Source organism: Erythrolamprus reginae, chromosome 1 (assembly GCF_031021105.1).
Source record: "Erythrolamprus reginae isolate rEryReg1 chromosome 1, rEryReg1.hap1, whole genome shotgun sequence".
In the NCBI taxonomy this organism is placed as follows: Eukaryota; Metazoa; Chordata; class Lepidosauria; order Squamata; family Dipsadidae; genus Erythrolamprus; species Erythrolamprus reginae.
The window spans coordinates 361,755,542-361,779,333 of NC_091950.1; the positions used below are offsets into that span (position 1 = coordinate 361,755,542).

At 41.5% G+C, this 23,792-nt stretch overlaps 1 protein-coding gene across 1 annotated transcript in view; it reads right to left on the reverse strand.

Annotated features, from left to right (window-relative positions):
• The window catches only part of TGFB2 (transforming growth factor beta 2), a 106,399-nt gene extending 82,811 nt beyond the window's left edge, over positions 1-23,588 (reverse strand). Inside the window, exon 1 of the mRNA XM_070734394.1 lies at positions 21,966-23,588. Coding sequence (XP_070590495.1) covers positions 21,966-22,311 — 346 coding nt within the window. The 5' untranslated portion in view covers positions 22,312-23,588. The remainder of the gene's footprint in view (positions 1-21,965) is intronic.
• Positions 23,589-23,792: the final 204 nt, after the last annotated feature.

Here is a 23,792-nt window from a genome sequence, read left to right on the forward strand (position 1 = left end):
CATGGTATGTTTGTGTGTGTGTTTGTTAGTAAAATGGGGTTCTTTTTAAATCTTTTTAAATATTTTAAATTATATTTGGATTTGTCATGAATTGCTGTATCTTGCTGTGAGCCACCCCGAGTCTGTGGAGAGGGGCAGCATACAAATCTAAATAATAAATAAATATAGGACCTTCCGATAGGTAACACCTCCCTTGGATTTTGGCACTACTTTTTTTTAAAGAGCAACTTTAAAAGCAACTTTTACCCTTTTTAGAAATTGCTGAAAACAAACTGCATCGAGTGTGTATTTTTGTCTCTCTGTGTGTGCATGGATGCGTGCTACTTCAAGTCATTCTTAACTTCTAGAGATTGCCTGGACAAGTCCCTGCAATTTTCTTGGCAGAATTTTCAAAAGTGGTTTGCTATGGCCTTCTTCCTAGAGCTGAGCGAATGACTGGCCCAAAGTCACTTGGTTGGCTTCATGCCTAAGGAGGGACTAAAAGCCCTCTTCTCTTTATTTCTAGTCTGGTGCTTTCAACCATTACATCAAACTGGTACTCAGGAAATCTTTCAGTTCATTTGACTGCAAGACTAGAATTTCTAAGAACAATAAAGTAGAACCTGCTAAAAGAAAATTCCTTGGATATGGACTTCTTTTAATATCTGCTCAGTCACATTTATTTATTTATTATTTATTTTGTCCAATACAAATTGAAAATTAAGGAGAATAAAAACGTGTAGTAGTAAATATCAGGGAAGGGATAGAAGAAGAGATATGAGAATAGAATACATCAATGAAGAGTAGAGGAAGGATATATGGATGGGAGAAAAGATATATAAAATATAGGAGAGACAATTGGACAGGGGACGGAAGGCACACTAGTGCACTTATGCTCGGCCCTTACTGACCTCTAAGGAATCTGGAGAAGTCAACCGTGGAAAGTCTAAGGGAAAAATGTTGGGGGTTGGGGGTTGACACCACGGAGTCTGGTAATAAGTTCCACGCTTCAACAACTTGATTGCTAAAGTCATATTTTTTACAGTCAAGTTTGGAGCGGTTAATATTAAGTTTGAACCTGTTGCGTGCTCTTGTGTTACTGCGGTTGAAGCTGAAGTAGTTGTTGACAGGCAGGATGTTGCAGCATATGATACTTAGATCATGTTTAAGGTGTCGTAGTTGTAAGCTTTCTAGACCCAGGATTGTAAGTCTAGTTTCGTAGGGTATTCTGTTTCGAGTGGTGGAGTGAAAGGCTCTTCTGGTGAAGTATCGCTGGACCTTTTCTAGGCTGTTGATGTCCGAAATTCGGTGTGGGTTCCAGACAGGTGACCACAATGCTTCCCTCTTATAGCATGCAGTTTGACCCACCTGCTTAAACTACTGAAACTGGGGTTTTTTTACCTCCCTACAATCACATTTTAGATATTTGAGGTATAAAGGAAACTTGAATTGTGACAGAGCTGAGTTCTCATGGGCACAAATCCAGCTGGTTGACCGTGTCACCCCTCTTAACCCTAGGAAGGAAATAGTAGCAAACAATTTCTGAAAAACCTTGCCAAGAAAAGTAAAGTGGACTGCCTTAGTAATGGCCTGGAGTCAACACTGACTCAAACAAATGCACACACACACACAAACAAGCGCACAAACAAATCTTGAGAGTGGGAATCTACTATGAGGAAATACAGAAGGATAGGCAATAATGTTAGGAGGAGAAACCAAACTCCTATGTTCTGTGCTGGGGAACAAAGACAGAGAGAAATTATTGGTAATGAGTAAAGGGACAGATAGAAAAGAAGCACAGTACAAATCCTTGATATTCATTCTACACTGTACTGCTCTCTTGGATTCAGTAGCTCATTACGAGTTGTTGGCTTTACAGTGGCTGTGTTTATGATTCCTCCTGACTGGGGAGAGATAATCCCACAATTAAACTCTATGAAAATCTATCTACCAAATAAACTAGCCATCCTAAAACAAATAAATTATTTCCTGGGATATTATGGCTTGGTTTATCTTTTGGTTCTTCATCTGTGGGTGAAACAAGAATGGCAAAAGATGACACCCTCAGCAAAGGGTAAAAGCCCTCATCATAGCTTTGTTTTTTAAAAGTAACATGTTGTGCATGCTTGCTTGCTTTCTCCTTTACACCCACACAGGGAGAAGGAGATACTTCAACAGCAAGAGGAGATCTGTCAATCTAGAGAGCCAAAGGAGGTAAAGGTCACACAAAAATAGTTACCATATTTTTCAGAGTATAAGACACACATTTTTCCTCCCTAAAAGAGGCTGAAAATTTGGGTGCCTTTAATACTTTGAAGCTTTTTTTTTCTAGCCCTAACTAGGTGCTAACCATCTTTCCAGCTTCCTATTACCTCTAAATAAGGTTTTTTCTAGCCCTAGGTCTTTACAGAGTGCTTAATTAATTAATTAATTAATTAATTAATTATCAAACTTATTTGCCGTCCATCTCATGGTTCAGACGATTCTACATACATCAAAATAAATCAAATATACAATAAAATTACAGAAATCAAAACAAATCAAAAGCAAGGATTTGGAGTTCTCTGTTAATGCACCAATCACCCCCCAGCCTATAGCTTCACCTTCATAGGCACCTCAAGTCCATGACATGTAGTGAGGTTTTAAGGCCTTTCCTGATGGTTAATGGAGAGAGAGAGCAGATCTCACCTCCTGTTGCAAGATGGTCCGAAGAGCAGGAGCCATGGCAAAACAAAAAACAAAAAACTCCTCTCCTGGATCCCACCAAGTAAATTTCCTTGGTTGATGGGGTTCCACAGTAGACCCCTTCTGCCAGCACAAGTGGGTCAGGCAAATTATATTGGGGAAAGACAGTTCCATGGATAGAATAGGAAAAGGTTTTCTGGGATTGACCAAATGTATATTTTTAAACGTTAGCCTAAAGACAAAAACAATATCGCAAAGTCTCATGATTTTAGGAAACATGTTCTTAGCTCATATTAACATGAAATGCAAGAATACTTCCCAGCCTACCTACCTCTTCCCTTCAGGGCCCAAAGAAAGGAGGTTGTTTACAATCCTTAGGCTTGTTGCTGTAACACCAAGAGCCACAGCTTTGAGTTATGCTGAAACTGAGCCCAGGAATGGAGATATTCCTTTGGATTGTGATTTAATGTGAACAAATCCACACTTCCTATACTGAAGCATGAATTGTAATGCAATTCTCCATTTATATTTATCCTTTTCCAAGTTTGGTCGTGCTATTTTCCATTTTTTTTTAAAAAAAAGCATATAAAATGCATACCAAATGCATGTAGTAGAAAAATGTATGTACACATTAGAAAAAGCATGCATAAAATGCATGCTACATTTTATATGGTTATGGGGTTTTTTGTCAGAAAGAAACTGCTACAGAAACAGAAAAGAAAAAACTAAAGTTTGAACAATAAGAAATTAGTGAAATTGAACTTCAAAGATTAGTTCATCTCTTCTACGAATAGTACTTTCCTCCCTTCCCTATTATACATCTTTAGCAAATTACCCAAAGCAGACAATGCCTCTTATTCTTTGAGAAAAACCATTTTCCAAAGAACCAAACTAAAATAAAACTAATCCACAATGACAACTGGGATGCCAACACATTTTATTTTGGGCTTCCTCAGCCTGGTGTCTTAATATACAGTATTGGGATTGGAAGACCCAGCCAACATACCATCTAGGAATTCTGAGATCTGCAGCCCCAATATATCAGAAGGACACATGGATAGAGAAAGCTAACCTAAACAAAAGGAACAATCCTTTTAATTCTGACAATCCTGTTGATGAAGCATTTCTAGTTTATTAAGAATTTAAATCAGGGTGGGTTCCATTCACCTTTGCCACCAGTTCTCATATTCTGTGCATGGGCGGTTGCTCCACTCATACACACACATGTGTCCCCTCATGCATTCTGCTTCTGCGCATGCTCAGTAGCTGAGGAGCTGATCACCTGTGCTTTGGGCAAAGGAATAAAGATATACTGGTACCTCTACCTAAGAACGCCTCTACTTACAAACTTTTCTAGATAAGAACTGGGTGTTCAAGATTTTTTTGCCTCTTCTCAATTTTCCACTTACAAATCCGAGCTTCCAAAACTGTAACTGGAAAAGGCAGGGAGAAGCCTCCGTGGGGCCTTTCTAGGAATCTCCTGGGAGGAAACAGGGCCAGAAAAGGTGGAGACAAGCCTCTGTGGGGCCTCTCTAAGAATCTTCTGGGAGGAAACAGGGCCGGAAAAGGTGGGGAGAAGCCTCTGTGGGGCCTCTCTAGGAATCTCCTGGGAGGAAACAGAGCCGGAAAAGGTGGGGAGAAGCCTCCATGGAGTCTCTCTAGGAATCTCCTGGGAGGAAACAGGGCTGGAAAAAGTGGGGAGAAACCTCCATAGGGCCTGTCTAGGAATCTCCTGGTAGGAAACAGGGCCTCCACCCTCCCTGTGGTTTCCCCAATCGCACACATTATTTGCTTTTACACTGATTCCTATGGGAGAAATTGCTTCTTCTTACAAAGTTTTCTACTTAAAAACCTGGTCACGGAAATAATTAAGTTTGTAAGTAGAGATACTGTACCACTGTAAGTATAAACTATACATAAGCAAAGTATAAAGGGCAGGAGGGCCCTTTTTCAAGCAGCAGCAGAGGAAAAACTTCCAAACAGTAAAAAAAAATCTCAAAAGTTGCAAAAAAATAAAATAAAAGATGGCGGCGCCCATGGACCAGCACAGACCAAACTGGATCTGTGACGCCATTGTGACATCAGCAGTAGGTCACTACCGGTTTGGTTAATCTGGTCTGAACCAGGAGGAACCCACTCCTGATTTAAATTAATATCTGGAGAAGCACCAGTTTCAGGATGGAAGGGGGATTAAAAAACAAAAGAAAAAAAGTGTAAGGTATGATTTGTAATGGGAATGAAAGCATTTGTGTATTCTCATGAAGACTTGTTTTGTCAAAATGCATTGGGAATTTGGTTGAATCGGTAATGCAGAAAGGCTGAGATGAGAGACACTGTGCAGGCAACAGAAGCCAGAGGCCAGCTGGAAAAGGTTCTTTAGGATCACACTGTCACTGGAAAGAGAAAGCTTCTCACACACCAATGCCTCATATTTCATTTCCTGGGAATGTTAACAGTTAGCAGCCCATATTTAGGAAAAGAAGTTCCATAACACTGAAATCCTCAGAGCTGATTCTTAAGAGGAGAACGGTGAAAACGTGGAAGGAAAATAAGAAGCTTTCAAGCTCACGTAAAGGGCTGCTATAGTGTTACACCTAATCGCAATCTAAAAATAGCAGCTAAGTAATAGCATTCAACTTCTGTGTAAATTAGAATAAATGGGTGAGCAGTGTAGTCGGGCAGTAGGAAAAGCAAGTAGGATGCTTGGCTGCATAGCTAGAGGTATAACAAGCAGGAAGAGGGAGATTATGATCCCGCTATATAGAGCGCTGGTGAGACCACATTTGGAGTACTGTGTTCAGTTCTGGAGACCTCGCCTACAAAAAGATATTGACAAAATTGAACGAGTCCAAAGACGGGCTACAAGAATGGTGGAAGGTCTTAAGCATAAAACGTTTCAGGAAAGACTTAATGAACTCAATCTGTATAGTCTGGAGGACAGAAGGAAAAGAAGGGACATGATCGAAACATTTAACTATGTCAAAGGGTTAAATAAGGTCCAGGAGGGAAGTGATTTTAATAGGAAAGTGAACAAAAGGACAAGGGGACACAATCTGAAGTTAGTTGGGGGAAAGATCAGAAGCAACATGAGAAAATATTATTTTACTGAAAGAGTAGTAGATCCTTGGAACAAACTTCCAGCAGACGTGGTAGATAAATCCACAGTAACTGAATTTAGACATGCCTGGGATGAACATATATCCATCCTAAGATAAAATACAGAAAATAGGGCAGACTAGATGGATCATGAGGTCTTTTTCTGCCGTCAGTCTTCTATGTTTCTATGTTTCTAAGTGCAAAACACCAAATGTTCATGGTTTCCATGAAGTTGAGTGGGGCAATGCAAGGAATTACAACAATGAAGATTGTGGGGATATGCTATGTTCAGAATTGGACTCCCCAAAACTCCAGTAGTCTTGAATAGAAACATCCCCTTTCTCCCTCCCCTCCAAAAGTCAATGGCTGCCATCCATGCCTATGGAGAAAGGAATCCCAACAGTCCATTCCAATTGAAGCCAAATATGTTAAGGCAGGGCTGTCAAACTTGCAGCCTGCATCACACACTGGCCCAATACATCACGTGATGCCACTGTGAAGACATGTGTTTGATACCACTATGCTAAAGGATGTGGGAAGCATTAATCACATATAGAACAGAAGAGCAACCTACATTGTCCATGCATGGAAAAGAATACGAGTACTTACACAGTCGCTCCCTGAATGAAATTATTTCCTTATGCTTATATGTGCAAATGATGCATACTAACACTGATCTACCATCCATCTATCCATCATCTACAAACTTCACCTAGACATTAATCCATGGTCTAAGCTGGCAGTGCTGGAAAAGGCATCCTGGTGTCATGATGGGCAGCTTGAGAGAAAGGTCAACCAGGGAGCAGCTGCTATAAAAAGACAAATTATATTCCTAGAAACATTAGGAAGGAAACTGAAAATAGAACTGCCCATATAATAAAGCCTTCATACAAACATAACCAACCACCCTCAAGGGGTTGTGTACCATTCTAGAACCTCCACTTTAAGAAAGTTGTGAGAAATCAAAAAAGATGGAGAAAGAAAAGTAGGGCCAACCCATTCAGGAAAAACTATTTGAAGATTTTTCGGTTTCAAACAAAGAACAAAAGGCATCAGGAATCTCCATAGATATGGTCAAAACCTCAAGATGATGGCTGCAACAATAGGATCAACGTCCTACCTGTTTTATGTAGCACACAATAAAAAAAATGGGAAGACCTTTATTCACACTATTGTGGCCACTCTTTTGATTGTTTTCCATCATACCCTGCGATATATAAAATGTAAAGATAACACAGAAAAAGGATGATAACTTTTTCTCCATCTTTCATAATTTCATCTGATGAAAACGCAATGCAAGAGATTAGGGATTGATAGAAGGAAGTACTTCTCCGCAAAGCATGTAATTAAACCGTAGAATTTGCCACTTTAACCATAGGAGACATTCTGATACTGTATATCTTTGCCATGAAAACCCCATGGATAGTACCAAAAGGCAGAAAGATATGACACTGGAAGATGAGCCCCTCAGGTCTGAAGGCATCCAATATGCTATTGGGGAAAAGCAGAGAGCTAGTACTAGTAGGATCAGAAAGAATGAAGTGACTGGATCATGGAGAAAGCTAGGGAGTTTCAGAAAAACATCTGCTTCATTGACTATGTTAAAGCCTTTGATTATGTGGATCACAACAAATTGTGGCCAGTGTTTAACCTGGAGTACCAGACCATGTTATTTGTCTCTTGAGAAACTTATATGAAGGCAAGAAACAACAGTGAGAACTGGATACGAAATCACTGCTTGGCTCAAAATTGGAAAAGGAATCTGGCAAGGCTGTATACTGTCGCCCTGCCTATTTAACTTATATGCAGAGCATATCATGGTAAAAGTGGGACTAGATGAATCACAAAATGGAATTAAGATTGCTGGGAGAAATATCAACAACCTCAGACATGCAGATGATACCACTCTACTAGCAGAAAGTGGAGAGAAATTAAAGAGCCTCTTGATGTGGGTGAAGGCGGAGAGTGCAAAAGTTGGCTTGAAACTCAACATTAAGAAAACTAAGATCATGGCATCTGGCCCTCTCAATTCCTGGCAAATAGATGGGGAAGAGATGGAGGTAGTAATAGATTTTATTTTCCTGGGCTCCAAGGTTACCACAGATGGGGACTTCAGCCAAGAAATTAAAAGATGCTTGCTCCTGGGAGAAAAGCTATGGCAAATCTACACAGCATACTAAAAGGCAGAGACATCACTCTGTCAACAAAAGTGTGTATAGTCAAGGCTATGGTTTTCCCAGTTGCAATGTATGCTGTGAAAGTAGGAAGATAAGAAAGGCTGAGCACCAAGAATTAAGGCCTTTGAATTCATTCATTCATTCATTCATTCATTCATTCATTCATTCGACTTCTATGCCACCCAATCCCGAAGGACTCAGGGCGGCTTACAAAATAATATAATACAATACAAAAAGATACAAGCAATAAGAAGAAGTCGAATATAATATCTAAAACTAAACTCCGTAATAAAACCCATTTGTATAGAAGCAGTCATAATCATATGCATACACACTATTCATAAAGTTTGGCCATGAAAGAGGTACAATTCATGGCCCCCAGGCCTGCCGGCAAAGCTAGGTCTTTGTGGCCTTACAGAAGGCCGGTAGGGTGGGAGCAGTATGGACATCTGGGTGGGTAGTTGGTTCCATTGCAGTGTTTCCCAACCTTGGCAACTTAAAGATATTTGGACTTCAACTCCCAGAATTCCCCAGCCAGCGAGTTGAAGTCCAGATATCTTCAAGTTGCCAAGGTTGGGAAACACAGCCATAGAGGTTCCAACTATGATGCTGGAGAAGACTCCTGCAAGTCCCTTGCACTGCAAGGTGATCAAATCAAGTCAGTGCTAGAGGTGATCAACCCTGACTGCCCTTTAGAAGGCCAGATCCTGAAGATGAAACTCAAATACTTTGGCCACCTAATGAGAAAGAAGGATTCACTGGAGAAGAGCCTAATGCTGGGAACGATTGAGGGCAAAAGAAGAAGTGGATGACAGAGAATGAGATGGCTGGATGGAGTCACCGAAGCAGTGGACGTGAGCTTAAATGGATTCTGGGAGATGACACTAAGGACTAGAGGAACGTTGTCCATGGGGTCACAATGGGTCAGACACGACTTCATGACTAACAATAACAGCCATTCTGAATTATTTCAAAAGGAATCAGGCAGAGTCATGGAGAACAGACTATAAAAGGCAACTAACATTGATGGCATCTTCAGTCACAAGTAGCATACCTTAAATATTGGTTTCTGAGAACAGCTGGTATGTGGGAGATAATGTGGGAACTACTATCTTCCATTCCTGGTTTCCCAAAATGCTTGTAGGATTTTAAAATGATGGACTAAGAGAAATTATGGTTTAATGACCAACAAAATGTTACTTGCTTTATTTGCTTTCTTTTGATGATCAGGAAAGCACCTTAATTCATTTACTTATTCCATACAGCTCAATAACTAGAACTTTTGTATGTAGTGTTTGAGAATTAAAACTTATTAGAAGAAAAACAAAACATCATAAATAGCTATATATAGCACCATATACAAGTTTCAGAAGCAGGTATAATAATATAAATAAATAAATACAACAATTCTAAGAAAGTAACAAAAAAAGCATGCTTCTAAATACCAAAGTGACATTACAAAACATTAAAAGAAAACGCCTAATAAACTGAATCATAAATGTGACAAGAGGCACAAGAACCCACAATTTCTCCAATTCATGAAAAACTACAAAGCCTCTGTGGTACATTTTCAAGGCTGGCGCATTTATTTTGGCATGAATTGCCTTTTCATTTCTAAAAGAACTTCTGTGTCAGAGTTCACTTCTCTTAATTCATAGTTTTCATTATAAAAAGAAGAGGCAGAGAAGAAAGTTGATCTTCTTCCTTTAAAACTACAGCCAACTGAAAATGGAATACTTTTTCAATTCAGCAGCTCCTTGTGCCACGCCATTAACAATGAAGGAAGTTGGATGCACATTTACAGTATTTAAAACCTATCAGTTTTTCCCAAATGGGATTCCCTGTGAAAGGTGAGGATACAATCTCCTTTCCAAAAAGGGAGAACCTATCCGAAATCAGTTTTCCCAAGGGCACATTATTAGGATTCTAGTGAGGTCTTTCAGTTAGAATGAGACTTCAATTCCTGACATTTCCAGAGATAAATTCACAAGAGAATTGTTTCCCAGCTGAATAGCATGTGCAATAATGCCAAAACGCACATTACAAGGAGAATTGTGATTCTATAGCAGGGGTCCCCAAACTTGGCAACTTTAAGACTTGTGGACTATGCTATGCTGGCTGGAGAATTCTGGGAGTTGAAGTCCACAAGTCTTGAAGTTGCCAAATTTGAGGACCTCTGCTCTATAGAATAGTTGAAGCATGTAATTTATTTGAAATAATTGGTTACACCAGTTTGATTTTATCAGGCAATTATATCATACAGAATGCAGATTAATTTAAAAAGCAAGTATCTCACATAAATTATAAATTATAAATATTTTATTATGAATTATTTATAATTAATTATTATAAATAAAGAGCTGAATCAATTCATTGTGTGGATCTTTATTAAAGATGCACACAATGAATTGATTCAGCTCTTCCGTTCATTCTAGATAAATTTGTGTACAGTATACAGTATTTTTTTCGACTATAAGACACACTGGTGTATAAGAAGCATCAAGATTTCAAAGCGGTAAGTAAGAAAAAAAGGGTTTTGTCCTCCCTGGTCCTCAGGAGCACTCTGCAAGCTTCCCAAATCCTCTGTGGGTCCCATTTTTTCCATTTTTTTTGCAGAGGATTTAAGAAGCCTGCAGACTGCTCCTGGGGGTTGGGGGAAGGCAAAAACACAGCCATTTATTGCCCCCCAAATGGGGGTGTTTTTGCCTTCCCCCAGCCCCTAGGAGCACACTTTAGGTCTCTCAAACTCTCTGCACATCCCATTTTTGCAAAAAGCGGGCCCATTTTTTTGCAAAAATGGGACACAAAGGACCAGGTTATAGGAGGCCCAAAATGGTTGTACAGTGATACCTGATCTTACGAACCCCTCATCATACGAACTTTTCGAGATATGAATCCAGGGTTTAAGACTTTTTGGCCTCTTCTTCCGAACTATTTTCACCTCAAGAACCCATCACCACTGCTGGGATGCCCCGCCTCCGGACTTCCATTGCCAGGTGAAGGCTCCCCTCATTGGGAAACCCCACCTCCAGATCTTCTGTTGCCAGGGAAGCATCTGTGTTTGCACTGCTGGGATTCTCCTGAGGCTCCCCTCATGCAAAACCCCACCTCCAGACTTCCGTGTTTTTGAGATGCTGCAGGGGAATCCCAGCATCGCAACAACAGGCGATTCACTGGCAATGGAAGTCTGAGGGTAGGGTTTCCCAGCGAGGGAAGCCTCAGTGAACTTGCAGCATCGCAAAAACGTCCAGAGGTGGGGTTTCAAGGACTTCAGTGTTTTTACGATGATGCAATTTCGCTGAGGCTTCCCTCACTGGGAAACCCCACCTCCGGACTTCCATTGCCATCGAAGCACCTGTTTTTGTGATGCTGGGATTCCCCTGCAGCATTGCAAAAATACGGAAGTCCAGAGGTGGGGTTTCCCATGGAGGGGAGCCTCAGGGGAATCCCAGCAGTGCAAAAACCGGTACTTCGGCTGGCAAAAGGAGGGAATTTTGGGCTTGCACACATTAATTGCTTTTCCATTGAGTCCTATGGGAAACATTGTTTCATGTTACGAACTTTTCACCTTATGAACTTCGTCCCGGAACCAAGTTCGTAAGACAAGGTATCACTGTATTTGGTGTATAAGATGCACCAACATTTCAACCCCCTTTTTTGGGGGGAGGAAGGTGCACCTTATACTCCAAAAAATACGGTAATTGAAAAAGGACAGATTAAGTCTTGAATTAGAATAAAAATTGGAGAAAGGTATGATTTCAGACACGGTAGCATTTCATGGGTAAAATTTATCCTGAATCCTGAAGGCTTTGCAGGCCACAAGTTAATAGTTTCTCAAAAATTGCATTGTAACTTGAGTATCAGTTAATAGTACATCTTCTTTTCACCTTAAAATATGTTGTGAAAAATTCAGTACAATCCTTCATGTTTCACCAGATTTCCCAATAACGCCACTGTCTACTTCTTTCTTCCAGAAACCCATCACCTCATCCCAAGAGGGATGGTGCACCATCGCCATTCATGGGAGTCCATGAAAAAAGGATTCAGGTGACATTGTTTGTTCCAAAATGTTATGCAAGTTACATAAATTGTATTATTTTCGTCAGCCATGTCCTTTTTGCAAGTTGGAGTTTAGCAACATTCCACACGTTTCCTGACCTCTGACATGCCAAAAAACAACATCTTTCACAGCTGTGAAACAACCTTTTTTTACACACTTGTTGAAGCTCCTCCCATTCTTTTTCTCAACTCTCAAGTGAAATTTTTTGGAGGCCAAGCCAATGCATTGGGAGTAACTCTCACAGAGTTAGTGGCTTTCTAATAAATTCTGGCTTAGTTCCTCCCTCATCCATGACTGTCTTACAACCCTGAAGACTCTCAGAAAACAAAAACAATAGCCATGCCTTCACTAGGCTAGTAACCAGTAATGGGCTGCTACCCCCATGGGGAGTGGGGGGAAGGAACGGAGTGGAGATAGTAAGTTTATGCACTGTTTATTGAATACTTAATAGTTTTTTATTGTCCTTCCTTCTCTAATATTATTATTATTTATTATTATTTATTAGATTTGTATGCCGCCCCTTTCCGTGGACTCGGGGTGGCTCACAACACAATAAAACAATTCATAACAAATCTAATAATATACAATTTAAAATTTAAAATAGTTTTAAAAACCCATTTTTAAGCAGACATACCTACAAACATACCATACATAAATTATATAGGCCCGGGGGAGATGTTTCAATTCCCCCATGCCTGACAACAAAGGTGGGTTTTGAGAAGTTTACGAAAGGCAAGGAGGGTAGGGACAGTTCTAATCTCTGGGGGGAGCTGGTTCCAGAGAGTCAGGGCCGCCACAGACAAGGCTCTTCCCCAACCGACATTGTTTAGTTGACGGGACCCGGAGAAGGCCGACTCTGTGGGACCTAATCGGTCGCTGGGATTCGTGCAGCAGAAGGCGGTCTCGGAGATAATACCTTAGTATGATCCTTAATTACTTTTAAAATAGGAAATAATTAAATAGTATGTTTTTACCCATAAACGATTTAATCATTTTAATCATTATCTAGAACTGAACTTTTATAGCAATTAAAGAACATTGAGCTACTTGCCTAATCTGTTATCATATTGAACCTTGTATTTTCAGTACAAAACCTTAAAATGTTTCTGTGCCCCTCGACAAATAATGCTGTCTATCATTTGTCCTTTTTGTGGCTATTCAAATAATGTGACTTAATCCACTGAAAAAGAGTCCAAACACCTATTTGAAAACTTATCTTGGTCTGTAAGCCACTCCTGCCCAGTCACATGACTTTTAAGCCACTCCCCAATCACATGATTGTCAAACCACTCCTACCTGGTCACATGGCCGGCAAGCCACTCCTCCCTCGTCAAACGACCATCAGTTCATGCCCACAAAATAAGCCACGCCCACAGTGTGGTAGTAAAATTTTTGGCCCCCCATTACTGCTAGTAACTCAATTCCTTTGAAGGCAAAGAGCCAGCCCCCTTATAAACACTGGTAAATCAATTCCTCATTGATAAAATAGAACTAAACCATTCTCAATGTTGCTAGTTTAGAATGTTTTCTTTCATTAGATAAAATGCTGAGCAAAAGGGGAGGAGGAGAAGGCATGACTGAATATTCAAACTAACAGAAGGATAAATCACACCAAAAGCACTTGTAAAGCTGAGGTACAAACCAGAGATTCAAAGAGTACAGGGGCGGAGGTGGTGGTGAACTGTTCTGCATTAAATTATTTTAACTTTCATGTGGAACTGCTACAAAAAGTATAAACAGTTGCAGTTTTTCAGGACTCTGTAAATTTATATCCCAACCTCTGAACATCAAAGTGATAAATTACTCTCTAAACTTAAGCCCAGTTCTTACTCAAGCAAAACTCTCATTATAGCTAAAGAAAAAAAAAGTTTTTCCTCTGAAAAAGAAAGCAGAGAAAAAGACATAATTGGCTCTTTTATATGTATTAAAGACTACTTATGCAATTTTAGATTCTAGAAAGGTACACTAATAATATTGAGAATAAACTACTTTCTCACATGATTCTAATTTTACTTCCAAGCTAATGGCCAAAAATTCAGGTGCAGAATGAGAAGAAACAATGGCAATTCAAATAAGGCCAATTCAACAGCAATTTAATCACAAACACTCTTTCTTAACATTATTACTGTACCCAATTATATGTATTTGATTCTGAGTGTCTCAGAATGCAAGTTATAGCAGGGGAGAATCCTCCTAACTTTCCCTACCTTGAAAAAAGGCTAAACTAATTCAGATTTTTGGATGGGAGACCACCAGAAGATCCAGTGACTCTAACTAGACTGGAAGGTAAAATAACAACTTGTAGAAAGCAATGATAAACCTTTTCTTCCATGCTAACAAGCAAACAACAGGGACAGATCTAATTAAGTTTTAGGATTATGCAAATTCTAATAAGAGGGTGCTCTGGAACATGTGGGAATGCAGTGCTCTTCTGGAAACTGCTGCTGGTTGTTTTCTACATACACAGGAACACATAATTGCTCGATTACACAGCAAAATGGTGATATTTTGCCTCATGTGGAATCCATCACTGGTAGCAGAAGTTTCCAAAGCAGTGGAGTGTACCTGGAAAACTAGGTGGGTGCTTTAATGGGTCAAGGAAAGGTGCTATGTGTGTAATCTCAAACACTGTGAGGTATGGGTTTCCAAGGATTTCCACAACCTGATTCAATACCTCTAACTAAGAACATCTCTACTTAGGAACTTTTCCATATAAGAACCGGGTGTTCAAGATATTTTTGCCTCTTCTCAAGAACCATTTTCCACTTACAAACCCGAACCTCCAAATCTGTAACCGGAAAAGGCGGGGAGAAGCCTCTGTGGGGCCCCTCTAGGAATCTCCTGGGAGGAAACTGGGCCTCCACCCTCACTATGGTTTCCCCAATCGCACACATTATTTGCTTTTACATTGATTCCTAAGGGAAAAATTGCTTCTTGTTATAAACTTTTCTACTTAAGAACCTGGTCATGGAACAAATTAAATTTGTAAGTAGAGGAACCACTGTATTTCAGACCACACAGAATACAACAAGCGGGGGATTGGACTAGATGACCTACAAGGTCACTTCCAACTCTAATAATCTAATCTAAAAAAACACTTTGAACAGACAGTGAAGGATGGGTTCTGCAGCCATCCTAATGCAAGTAGTCCTCAACTTACGACCACAACCCAGCTCAAAATGTCTGTTGTTAAATGACACATTTGTTAGAGTGAATTTCTTGCCTCAGTTGTCAAGTGAATCACTGAAGTTGATATAAGTTAATAACCTGGTTAAGCCACCCCGAGTCTACGGAGACGGGCGGCATACAAATCTAATTAATAATAATAATAATAATAATAATAATAATAATAATAATATTAATAATAATAATAATAAGTGAATCTGCCTTCTCCATTGACTTTGCTTGTCAGAAGGCTGCAAAGAGTGATCACATAATTTTGGAACACATCGGTCATAAATATGAACCAATTGCTAAGCATATGAATGTTGATCACCTAATCAGCGGGGATTCTGGAAATGCCATAACTGTGAAAAACGGTCGTAACTTTTTTCAGTGCTGCTGTAACATTGAATGGTCGCTAAGTGAATTGGTGGAAGTCGAGGACTGCCTGTATTATTACATCTCTCACGTGGGGGACGAATGTTGGGAACTGTAGTTCGGCAACACCTAGAAGGCCACTGATTCTGCATCTCTTAATGAATGGTTTCTGACTGATAGGCTCGAACCTGGTTCTACACATAGAACCTTGTGCAACTCATAAATCAACATTGAACTAAAAAGATGTAAGGAGAAGAATACCCAAAATGCTCCAGCATCAGGTTTTCCCTTCAAGCAGTTATACTGTGGACATTATGATTAACTTTATATGTGAAACTTGAAAAACTGTAGGAGTGACTAATATCTGTGTGCGCATAGCAGAAAATGTATTTGATGAGGGGAAGCAGCTCAACTGGATTACGCCAAAATGAAAAGCAGGCTCTTGTCCACCCTTTACCAGCCCCCACCCCACCCGTTCTCCAGCCAGGAGTCGTAATCTCAGCACATCAAAAAAAAAAAAAAGTATTGGGTTTGGGAAAACTGCTTTTGCTCAACAATATGTGCATTAATATGAGCGGAGGTTCCTTTCAGTTTAATAGGATCAACCTGCTAAAAAGTATGTTAAGGAGTCTATATCTAATACACACACACACACATACATACATACAATGGTACCTCTACTTACAAACTTAATTCGTTCCGTGACCAGGTTCTTAAGTAGAAAAGTAACAAATTTTTCACTTAGGAATCAATGTAAAAGCAAATAATGCCGTGCGATTGGGGAAAACACATGGAGGATGGAGGCCCTTTTTCCTCCCAGGAGATTCCTAGACAGGCCCCATGGAGGCTTCTCCCCACCTTTCCCAGCCCTGTTTCCTCCCAGGAGATTCCTAGAGAGGCTCCACAGAAGCTTCTCCCTGCCTTTTCCGGTTACAGTTTCGGAGGCTCAGGTTTTTAAGTGGAAAATGGTTCTTGAGATGAGGCAAAAAAAATCTTGATCACCTGGGTCTTATCTAGAAAAGTTCGTAAGTGTTGTGGTTAGCTCTGGCCCAGCTCCTGCCCCAAGGAATGTGGAGGTGGAGGTGGGGGAAACATTCACATGCCACAGGCCTGTTTTGCTCCCGATAGAATCTGCCAACAAAGTCTCCTCTGACCAAGGAAGCGTGAGTGACAGGGGAGAAGGGAGTTTGGCAGACAGCCCAGGAGGAGATCAATCATCCTTATCATCCCTGGATTCTGAACAAGAACTTATGACGGACCCACGCATGCGTAGAGTGATGCATAGGAGAGAACAACTGAAGGATTATTACCAGAGATAAGTGAGGTCACCTGTGGTTGGGTGGGGCTGCTGTAATTAGTGCTACAGATAAAAAGAGCAGCGTGCTGGTTTAGTCTCGTGGAAGTTTATCTGCTTCATAGTTTCGTCAAGATCATGGTTTACTGTTTCCCTGTTCAAGACTGTGTGTGGAATTTCTGGACTTTGGAATTGGACTCAATTTCCCAGTTACTGGATGAGAAATTGGATTGCATTCAACCTGTGCCTTGTGTGCACCAGAAAATCAGAAAATCAGTTGTTTCTGCTTTTCTGTTGATAAAGACCTTTTGTTTTCTTTCTATCATGGAGTGTGTGTCTGTTTGGGACTAATTACCCTGTAATTACGGGCGGTTGGGACATGCCGGCAGAACAGTAAGTAGAGGCATTTTAGGTAGAGGTACCACTGTATATACACTGCTCAAAAAAAAAAAGGGAACACTTAAACAACACAATATAACTCCAAGTAAATCAAACTTCTGTGAAATCAAATTGTCCACTTAGGAAGCAACACTGATTGACAGTCAATTTCACATGCTGTTGTGTACATTCAACTTTGTATAGAACAAAGTATTCAATGAGAATATTTCATTTATTCAGATCTAGGATGCATTCTTTGAGTGTTCCCTTTATTTTTTTTGAGCAGTATATATTGATATCATACTCAGAAGCCTAAAAAGCCCAACCTGAAAATTCAGAAATATATATTGATTCTAAATTAATACATACAGTATCTATCAACTCATAAAGAGTACTATTTCACTTAGAATGCTTATACAGAAGCTCAGTTAAGGAAAGTAATGGCTGGCATATCTTTGCCTATTTCGCAGAAATACCAGTTCAGTGGTTTTGGAGGGACATATTAAGCCACCTATCCTAGTATCTCTTACAGCTCCTTCAGCCCATCCAGGAAAAACGAAGTGCCCTTTTTATTCCCTAGGTGTAAATGAACCGGCAAAATTTTAGCACAATTCCATTTCCAAGTCTTAACCCAGCAGTCCACGAAAAGTTTAATGGGAATAAATTCTGAGCTAATCAGGTTCCTTCTTTAAATGTTGACACAGTATTATGCATATCCCATAAATACCTTCTGACTAAAATTCATCCCAGGAGATTGGCACCATGCCAGGGCTATTCATATTTACTGTATTTATACAGAACTGTTGGCCAAAGATAATATTGAAGGCAAAATATGCCTTGAGATATATACAGTATCTCTGGGTTTTCCTTTTAAATCTCTTCATTGCTAAAAGTATTTACAAAGTGTCCCTCAAAGACCTATCGGGGATCTGCGCAGTGATATATAGCCAACTATGAGTATAATTAAAACATATTTGTAATATTTGAGCGGCAGTCGGTTACCAAATGCTTTAAAAAAAGTTTCTTTAAAAAAAACAACCCCTGAATGATTACTCTTTCCCAGGCCTTTTACTCTATAACCTCAGTGTGTTTGCGGAGATCTCCTCCCTCCCACCACCATCACATTGTCTGCTTGACTGGTGCTAAAGACTTAAACTATTTTTAAGGCTGAAGGGAAACGGTGCACAGAAGCCTAGCCTTGTGCTCTCTCATTTATATTGTAGCTCCTTCTTGGCTGCGTATGGTTTTTTTTTCCCCCTTTAGGATAGCTCACACAGCCTAGCGTATAACTAAGGCAGCAGTGGAAAAATGGTTAACTCTTTTACTCTGATCTTCTCCACCAAGTATTTGCACAGGAAGCCTGGCTGCAGTAAGCAAGCAAGCAAGCAAGCTGTGGGCTCTTGAATATCTGATGCTCCCTATTGGCCAAAACCTGCAACCTCCACTTGTCCCTCTCTGCTGTTCTATTTCAAACCCAAGCAAAAGAATCCAAAAGTATCCGGGGGACGGGGGAACTTTTTTGTGTTCATGCCAAGATAACCCTTCATTTTCCACGGGCAGTTACATTTTCCAGAAAAACAAAAACAAAACAATGCATAGCTGTAAATTGTTCACTCGCCCTTTTTCTATGGCTCAGCCACAGCAGAAACGTGATCAAAGGGGTTGGGAGGTTATTTAAGATGGTAAACAGTCTCCAAAGAAATGCGTTTTTGCACGTTAGACATGGTGTATGTGTGTGTGTCAGGTAATCACGTGTCGATGTGTGTAGACACACATATGTACGTGTGCATTCTAATGTCTTGAGTTCTCTTCTGTATTTCAGCATTATTGCCACAAATTATACCAGAGAGTTTGCACATCCCTCCTTTGGCTCCAGCATGTTCTGCAAAATGTTTTTTTCCCCTCAGGGCAGCAAGGGTGGAGTGTGTTTATCATAGACTTCTGGATGGTGCCTTAATTACAATAATAAAGCCCTTTGATTCCCAGGGTGTCCTCTTCCTTGGATTGTCATTTGACAATAAAAAATGGGGGGAAAAGAGAGAAGGCAGCTCACTGAGAAGTGGGTGCAGAAATTGCTGGCTGGCACTCTGCTCCCTGACTCTCATTGGCATGCCCCAGCAAGCCTCAAAGTTACACCTCTGTAATAGTCACATTAAATAGAATATTCAGATAGAAAATCTAGTATGGAGTTATCCAGATGGTTGCAATGCCTTCTCCATTCCCTACTTTTCAGAGATGGTCAGGTATCAATATATAGGCTCCGAATAACATAAGCAGTAGATAAAAAAATGAAAATTAATCTGGGGGAATTTTAGGGAACACTTTGAGATCAGATCCTTTTCTCCCTCCTAGAAAATTTCTCACGCTGACCTACATTTGGGTATTGTTCTAAGGCAGTATTTAAGAATCGTGGACTTCAACTCCCAGAATTCCCCAGTCGGTGCAAGGTTGGGAAACACTGTTCTAAGGTATTCCAATTCTTCTCCAGAACATAATCATTATTTATTAGACTTATTTATTTATTTATTATTTATTATTTAGATTTGTATGCCGCCCCTCTCCGCGAACTCGGGGCGGCTCACAACAAAGCATAAACAAATCGTACAAATCCAAATAGAGTCAAATAAATTTAAATATTTAAAAAAGTTTTTAAAAAGAACTCCACAGATTTCATAGCCTAATTTTCTAAAGAGCAAAAAAGTCCTCAATTTCAGAGAAGTTAAAGCAACAATACTGTCTAAAATTAATGCAACACACACACACAAAGACACACACACAGGATAGCAGTATAAACCTTATGTGAAGACAATTCCACTGAGCTGCAGTTATTTGTAGTTATGATGCAAAGCATTGTTATTTTTATATTTATATCTCGCCTTTTGTGGGTATAATAAGCACTCTAATTGTCTAGACCTTTTTGGCCCCAGCCCAACAGCAAGTCCAAACTGGAGCTGCAATTTGAATCCTGCCCCTGCCAACTCTGAGGGCTCAGCCTTTATGATTTGTATGAAGCCAACTTCTTCAAGCTTGTCCTGATCCTCAGAAGAGAGTCCATCTAATCAGTTCCAGCTGACACATTCCCAGGCTGTGTCCAGGAAGTCGGCCTTAGAAAAACATTGGAGGGAGATTTATTTTGTACCTGGAGAGAAGATGACCACAAATATGATGGACTATTAAACTGAAAAAGGAAACCTAGAGTGGAACTTCCAGGTTTAGACAATTTTAGGGGGGGGGGTGTAGGCAAGAAAAACTTGGATGTTAGGGTGAGAGAAAATTCTTGTTTTCTTCCTGCCCAATTCCAATATAATCCAGCAGTGGCTATAGAAGATGAGGCCACAGAATGGGAACAAGATAGGAAAGTGATAAGGCAACAGGAAGGGATGGCAAGGGAGGGGTGGCTGGGGCCCTGGGGGGAGGGGGCAGAGGGAGTTTAACAAGTAAACTAATCCCATTTGTGAGGTTTGTTGACCCAGGTGTTCTCTGAGAAAGATCAGGGACTTGGAGCAGCATTCTGATGAAGTGCTGAGGTGGAGAGTATCTAAGGAGAAAATGCTGGGGAACTGAATAAATACAGTATTACCCAGGGAAGAATGACAGGAGAGAACCCGAAAAAGGAGCCTTTCAGATATATCTGCTCTTCGTGGACACCAGCCAGTCAAACTGGGGCAGAGCGGGATGTTACATTATGTTATGTACTCTTTAACCAAAAGCTTTATCAGGATGTTCCTGAGAAGCAAAGCCCAATTTGTATTTGTGGGATGTTTTTTTGCCTATGAAACCATTGCAAGTGTTTTAAGTTCGGCTATGTAGGGGTTTATAATCAGGTCTTCAAAACTTGGCAACTTTGAAGACTTGTGGACTTCAACTCCCAGAATCCTCCAGCCGGTTATTCTGGGAGTTGAAGTCCGCGAGTCTTCAAAGTTGCCAAGTTTGGGGATCCCTTGGTTTAGTTCTCACCGAAGGGCAAAAGACAGGCGCTCTGCACTTTCCACGGGTCAGGTTTACACCTCAAAACATTCACAGAATTCAGATCCAAATAAGAGTCCGATTAACCGAGTTAAAAAAAACCCTCACTGATAAAAACGTAGCTCTTTTCCTCGGATTTTCATCCTGAGGAACAACCTTGCATTGCTGTGCTGTTACCGTTTCAAGTGTTACAGAAAGAAAGCTGATAGGTGGCTATGTCAACATCCTCCCTTTTTTCGGGCAGAGGAAACCCCTCCTTGCATTGATACGATTATTTATTTATTATTTATTTTATTTGTTTATTTTGTCCAATACACAATAATACACAATGAAGGTTACAGAGCAGTGTTTCCCAACCTTGGCAACTTGGAAGATATTTGGACTTCAACTCCCAGAATTCCCCAGCCAGCATTTGCTGGCTGGGGAATTCTGGGAGTTGAAGTCCAAATATCTTCAAGTTGCCAAGATCGGGAATCACTGTTATAGAGGATATAGTAGAGAAGATATATGAGATATAAGAGAGACTATAGGACAGCGGACGGAAGGCACTCTAGTGCGCTTATGTACCATGCCTGGAATGTCACACCTCCAGATCACATGCTGGACTGCCCCCCCCCCCTCGCCTTTTCTGTGGGACCCGAACCGCCACTGCACCCCACCTGAGGAGGTCTGAAGGTAACAGGGAAGTCACCTCTCCACGCCTTCTCTCACCCTGTCACATTATGCAATCCGGCAGCAGCAAAGCTCAAGCTGGCACACAGGCGCGCACAATTATTCAAAGGAGACTTACTTGCCGACGGGTGGTAACTCCCCATGTCAATTTTGTAAACTTCTTTGGCGTAATACTCCTCGTCGCTCCTCTCCTTTTCGCAAGAGGCCGCCCTGTGGTTCGCCTTCTCCTGCAGCAGGTCCCTTGTGCTGTTGTAGATCGAGATGACCTCCGGAGGAACCTCTTCGGGCTCCGGGTACTCTTCCGGAGGGCTGGTGAGTTTCAGTTTGCTCAGGATCTGGCCTCGGATGGCTTCGATCCGCTTGCGCATGAACTGGTCCGTGTCTAAGGTGCTGCATGTAGACAGCGCCAAGGCCACCGTGGCCAGATCCAGGGTGAGGAACACGCTCAGGAGATAGCAGTGCATTTTAGGGTGGGGGTAAAAACACACACACACACACCCCAAAGGCTTAAAAGTGAAAAATAAAACAAAAACCAAAACGACCTTCTTTGCCTTCGGCTTCTCGCACAAAAGAAGAGGTCCCAAATATTTCCTGGAATTTCTTTTTCTTCTTCTCCGTGGCAGTTTTGAAGATGTGCAAACAAGGTTCAGATCTTCTTAAAAAAAAAAAAAGAGGGGTCGAAAGAATAAATGCAACCTCGATCTCGAGTCCAGACAGCGTACGCCAAGTTGCCGGTCCGCCAAACTGCTTGAATCGGTTGCAAGTCCCAAGAGTTGGAGTTTGCAAGCAGATGCGATGCTCCAAGCAAAAAGCGGCGCGTTCAAGCCAGCAATTGCTTTCTATTAAAAACAAACAAGCAAAAAAACACACACCCTGCAACAGATAGCGGCTAATAATAATAACAACAATAATAAAAGAAAACAACAGGTTGCAAATGCTGCTCAAAAGCAGGAAAGCAGGTTGCTTTTTCTCTTCCTGGTTACTAAAAGAGATAATAATAATAATAATAATTAAAAAAACCCCAAACGTTGCCAGGGGGCGGGTGGTAGTGGTGGGGAAATAACGCCTGGTACATACAAAAATATTTTTTTAAAAAAAAATCCTAAGGGTTGAAGGAAGGAGGGGGGGGGGAGAAGGGAAACTGGCCGCCACTTAAGGCGAGGGCTCCGGAGACGCGGCGCCCTGCTGCCCACAAGCTCCCACGCTCCAAATTGCGATGGCACCGGCTGGCAGGCGGAGGAAAGGAGGTCCGGGGTGGGGGGATGCCCCCCTTCTGGGAATCAGCGCGTCGCTCCCTCCCCCCCTTTTGCCCAGGGGGGGTCGGTGTCCAGCTGTGAGCGGAGGCGAAAAGCGCCCACGTGCGTAGAGATGCGCGCGTGCGTATGTATGTATGTGTGTATATGCGCGCGTGCCGGCGCCAAGGCAGACCCCGAGACGCGCCTGGGACGGCTGGACGCCTTCGAGGCGGTTCTGCCGGCTTCTCTCCCTTCGCCTCCCACGGCTGTTGCTCTTCCGCGCCCTCCCGCCGAGCCCCTTCGCGACGTGGGCAGGCTTCGGAGCGGTCCTGCTTTCCTGGGGACGGCGGGCTGCAGCGGCTCTTTGCATTAACCGACCAGCTCACCTCCCTCCCTGCCACCCTCTTCGCTCGCTGGGCTCGCTCGCTGGCGACTGCTGGCTGCCCGACTTTTCCAGGAGCTCCCTCTCCTCCTCCTCCTTCTCCGTTTTTTAAAAAAGCCAAACCGAACCAAGAAGGCAGAGCTACCGCTGCTTCTCCGAGCCTTTCGGGATTCCGCCCCCGCCACCCGCGCGTTTTCTTCCAAGGCTGGAAGATTGCAAAGTTCGCTTTCCGCCCTCGCCTTGGCGCTTTTCCACGCGGAGTAGTAGGTGGCGTGCCTTTGGGTTCTTTTTTTTTTTTAATTTTCCCTTTTCGGTCCACGGCTCTCCC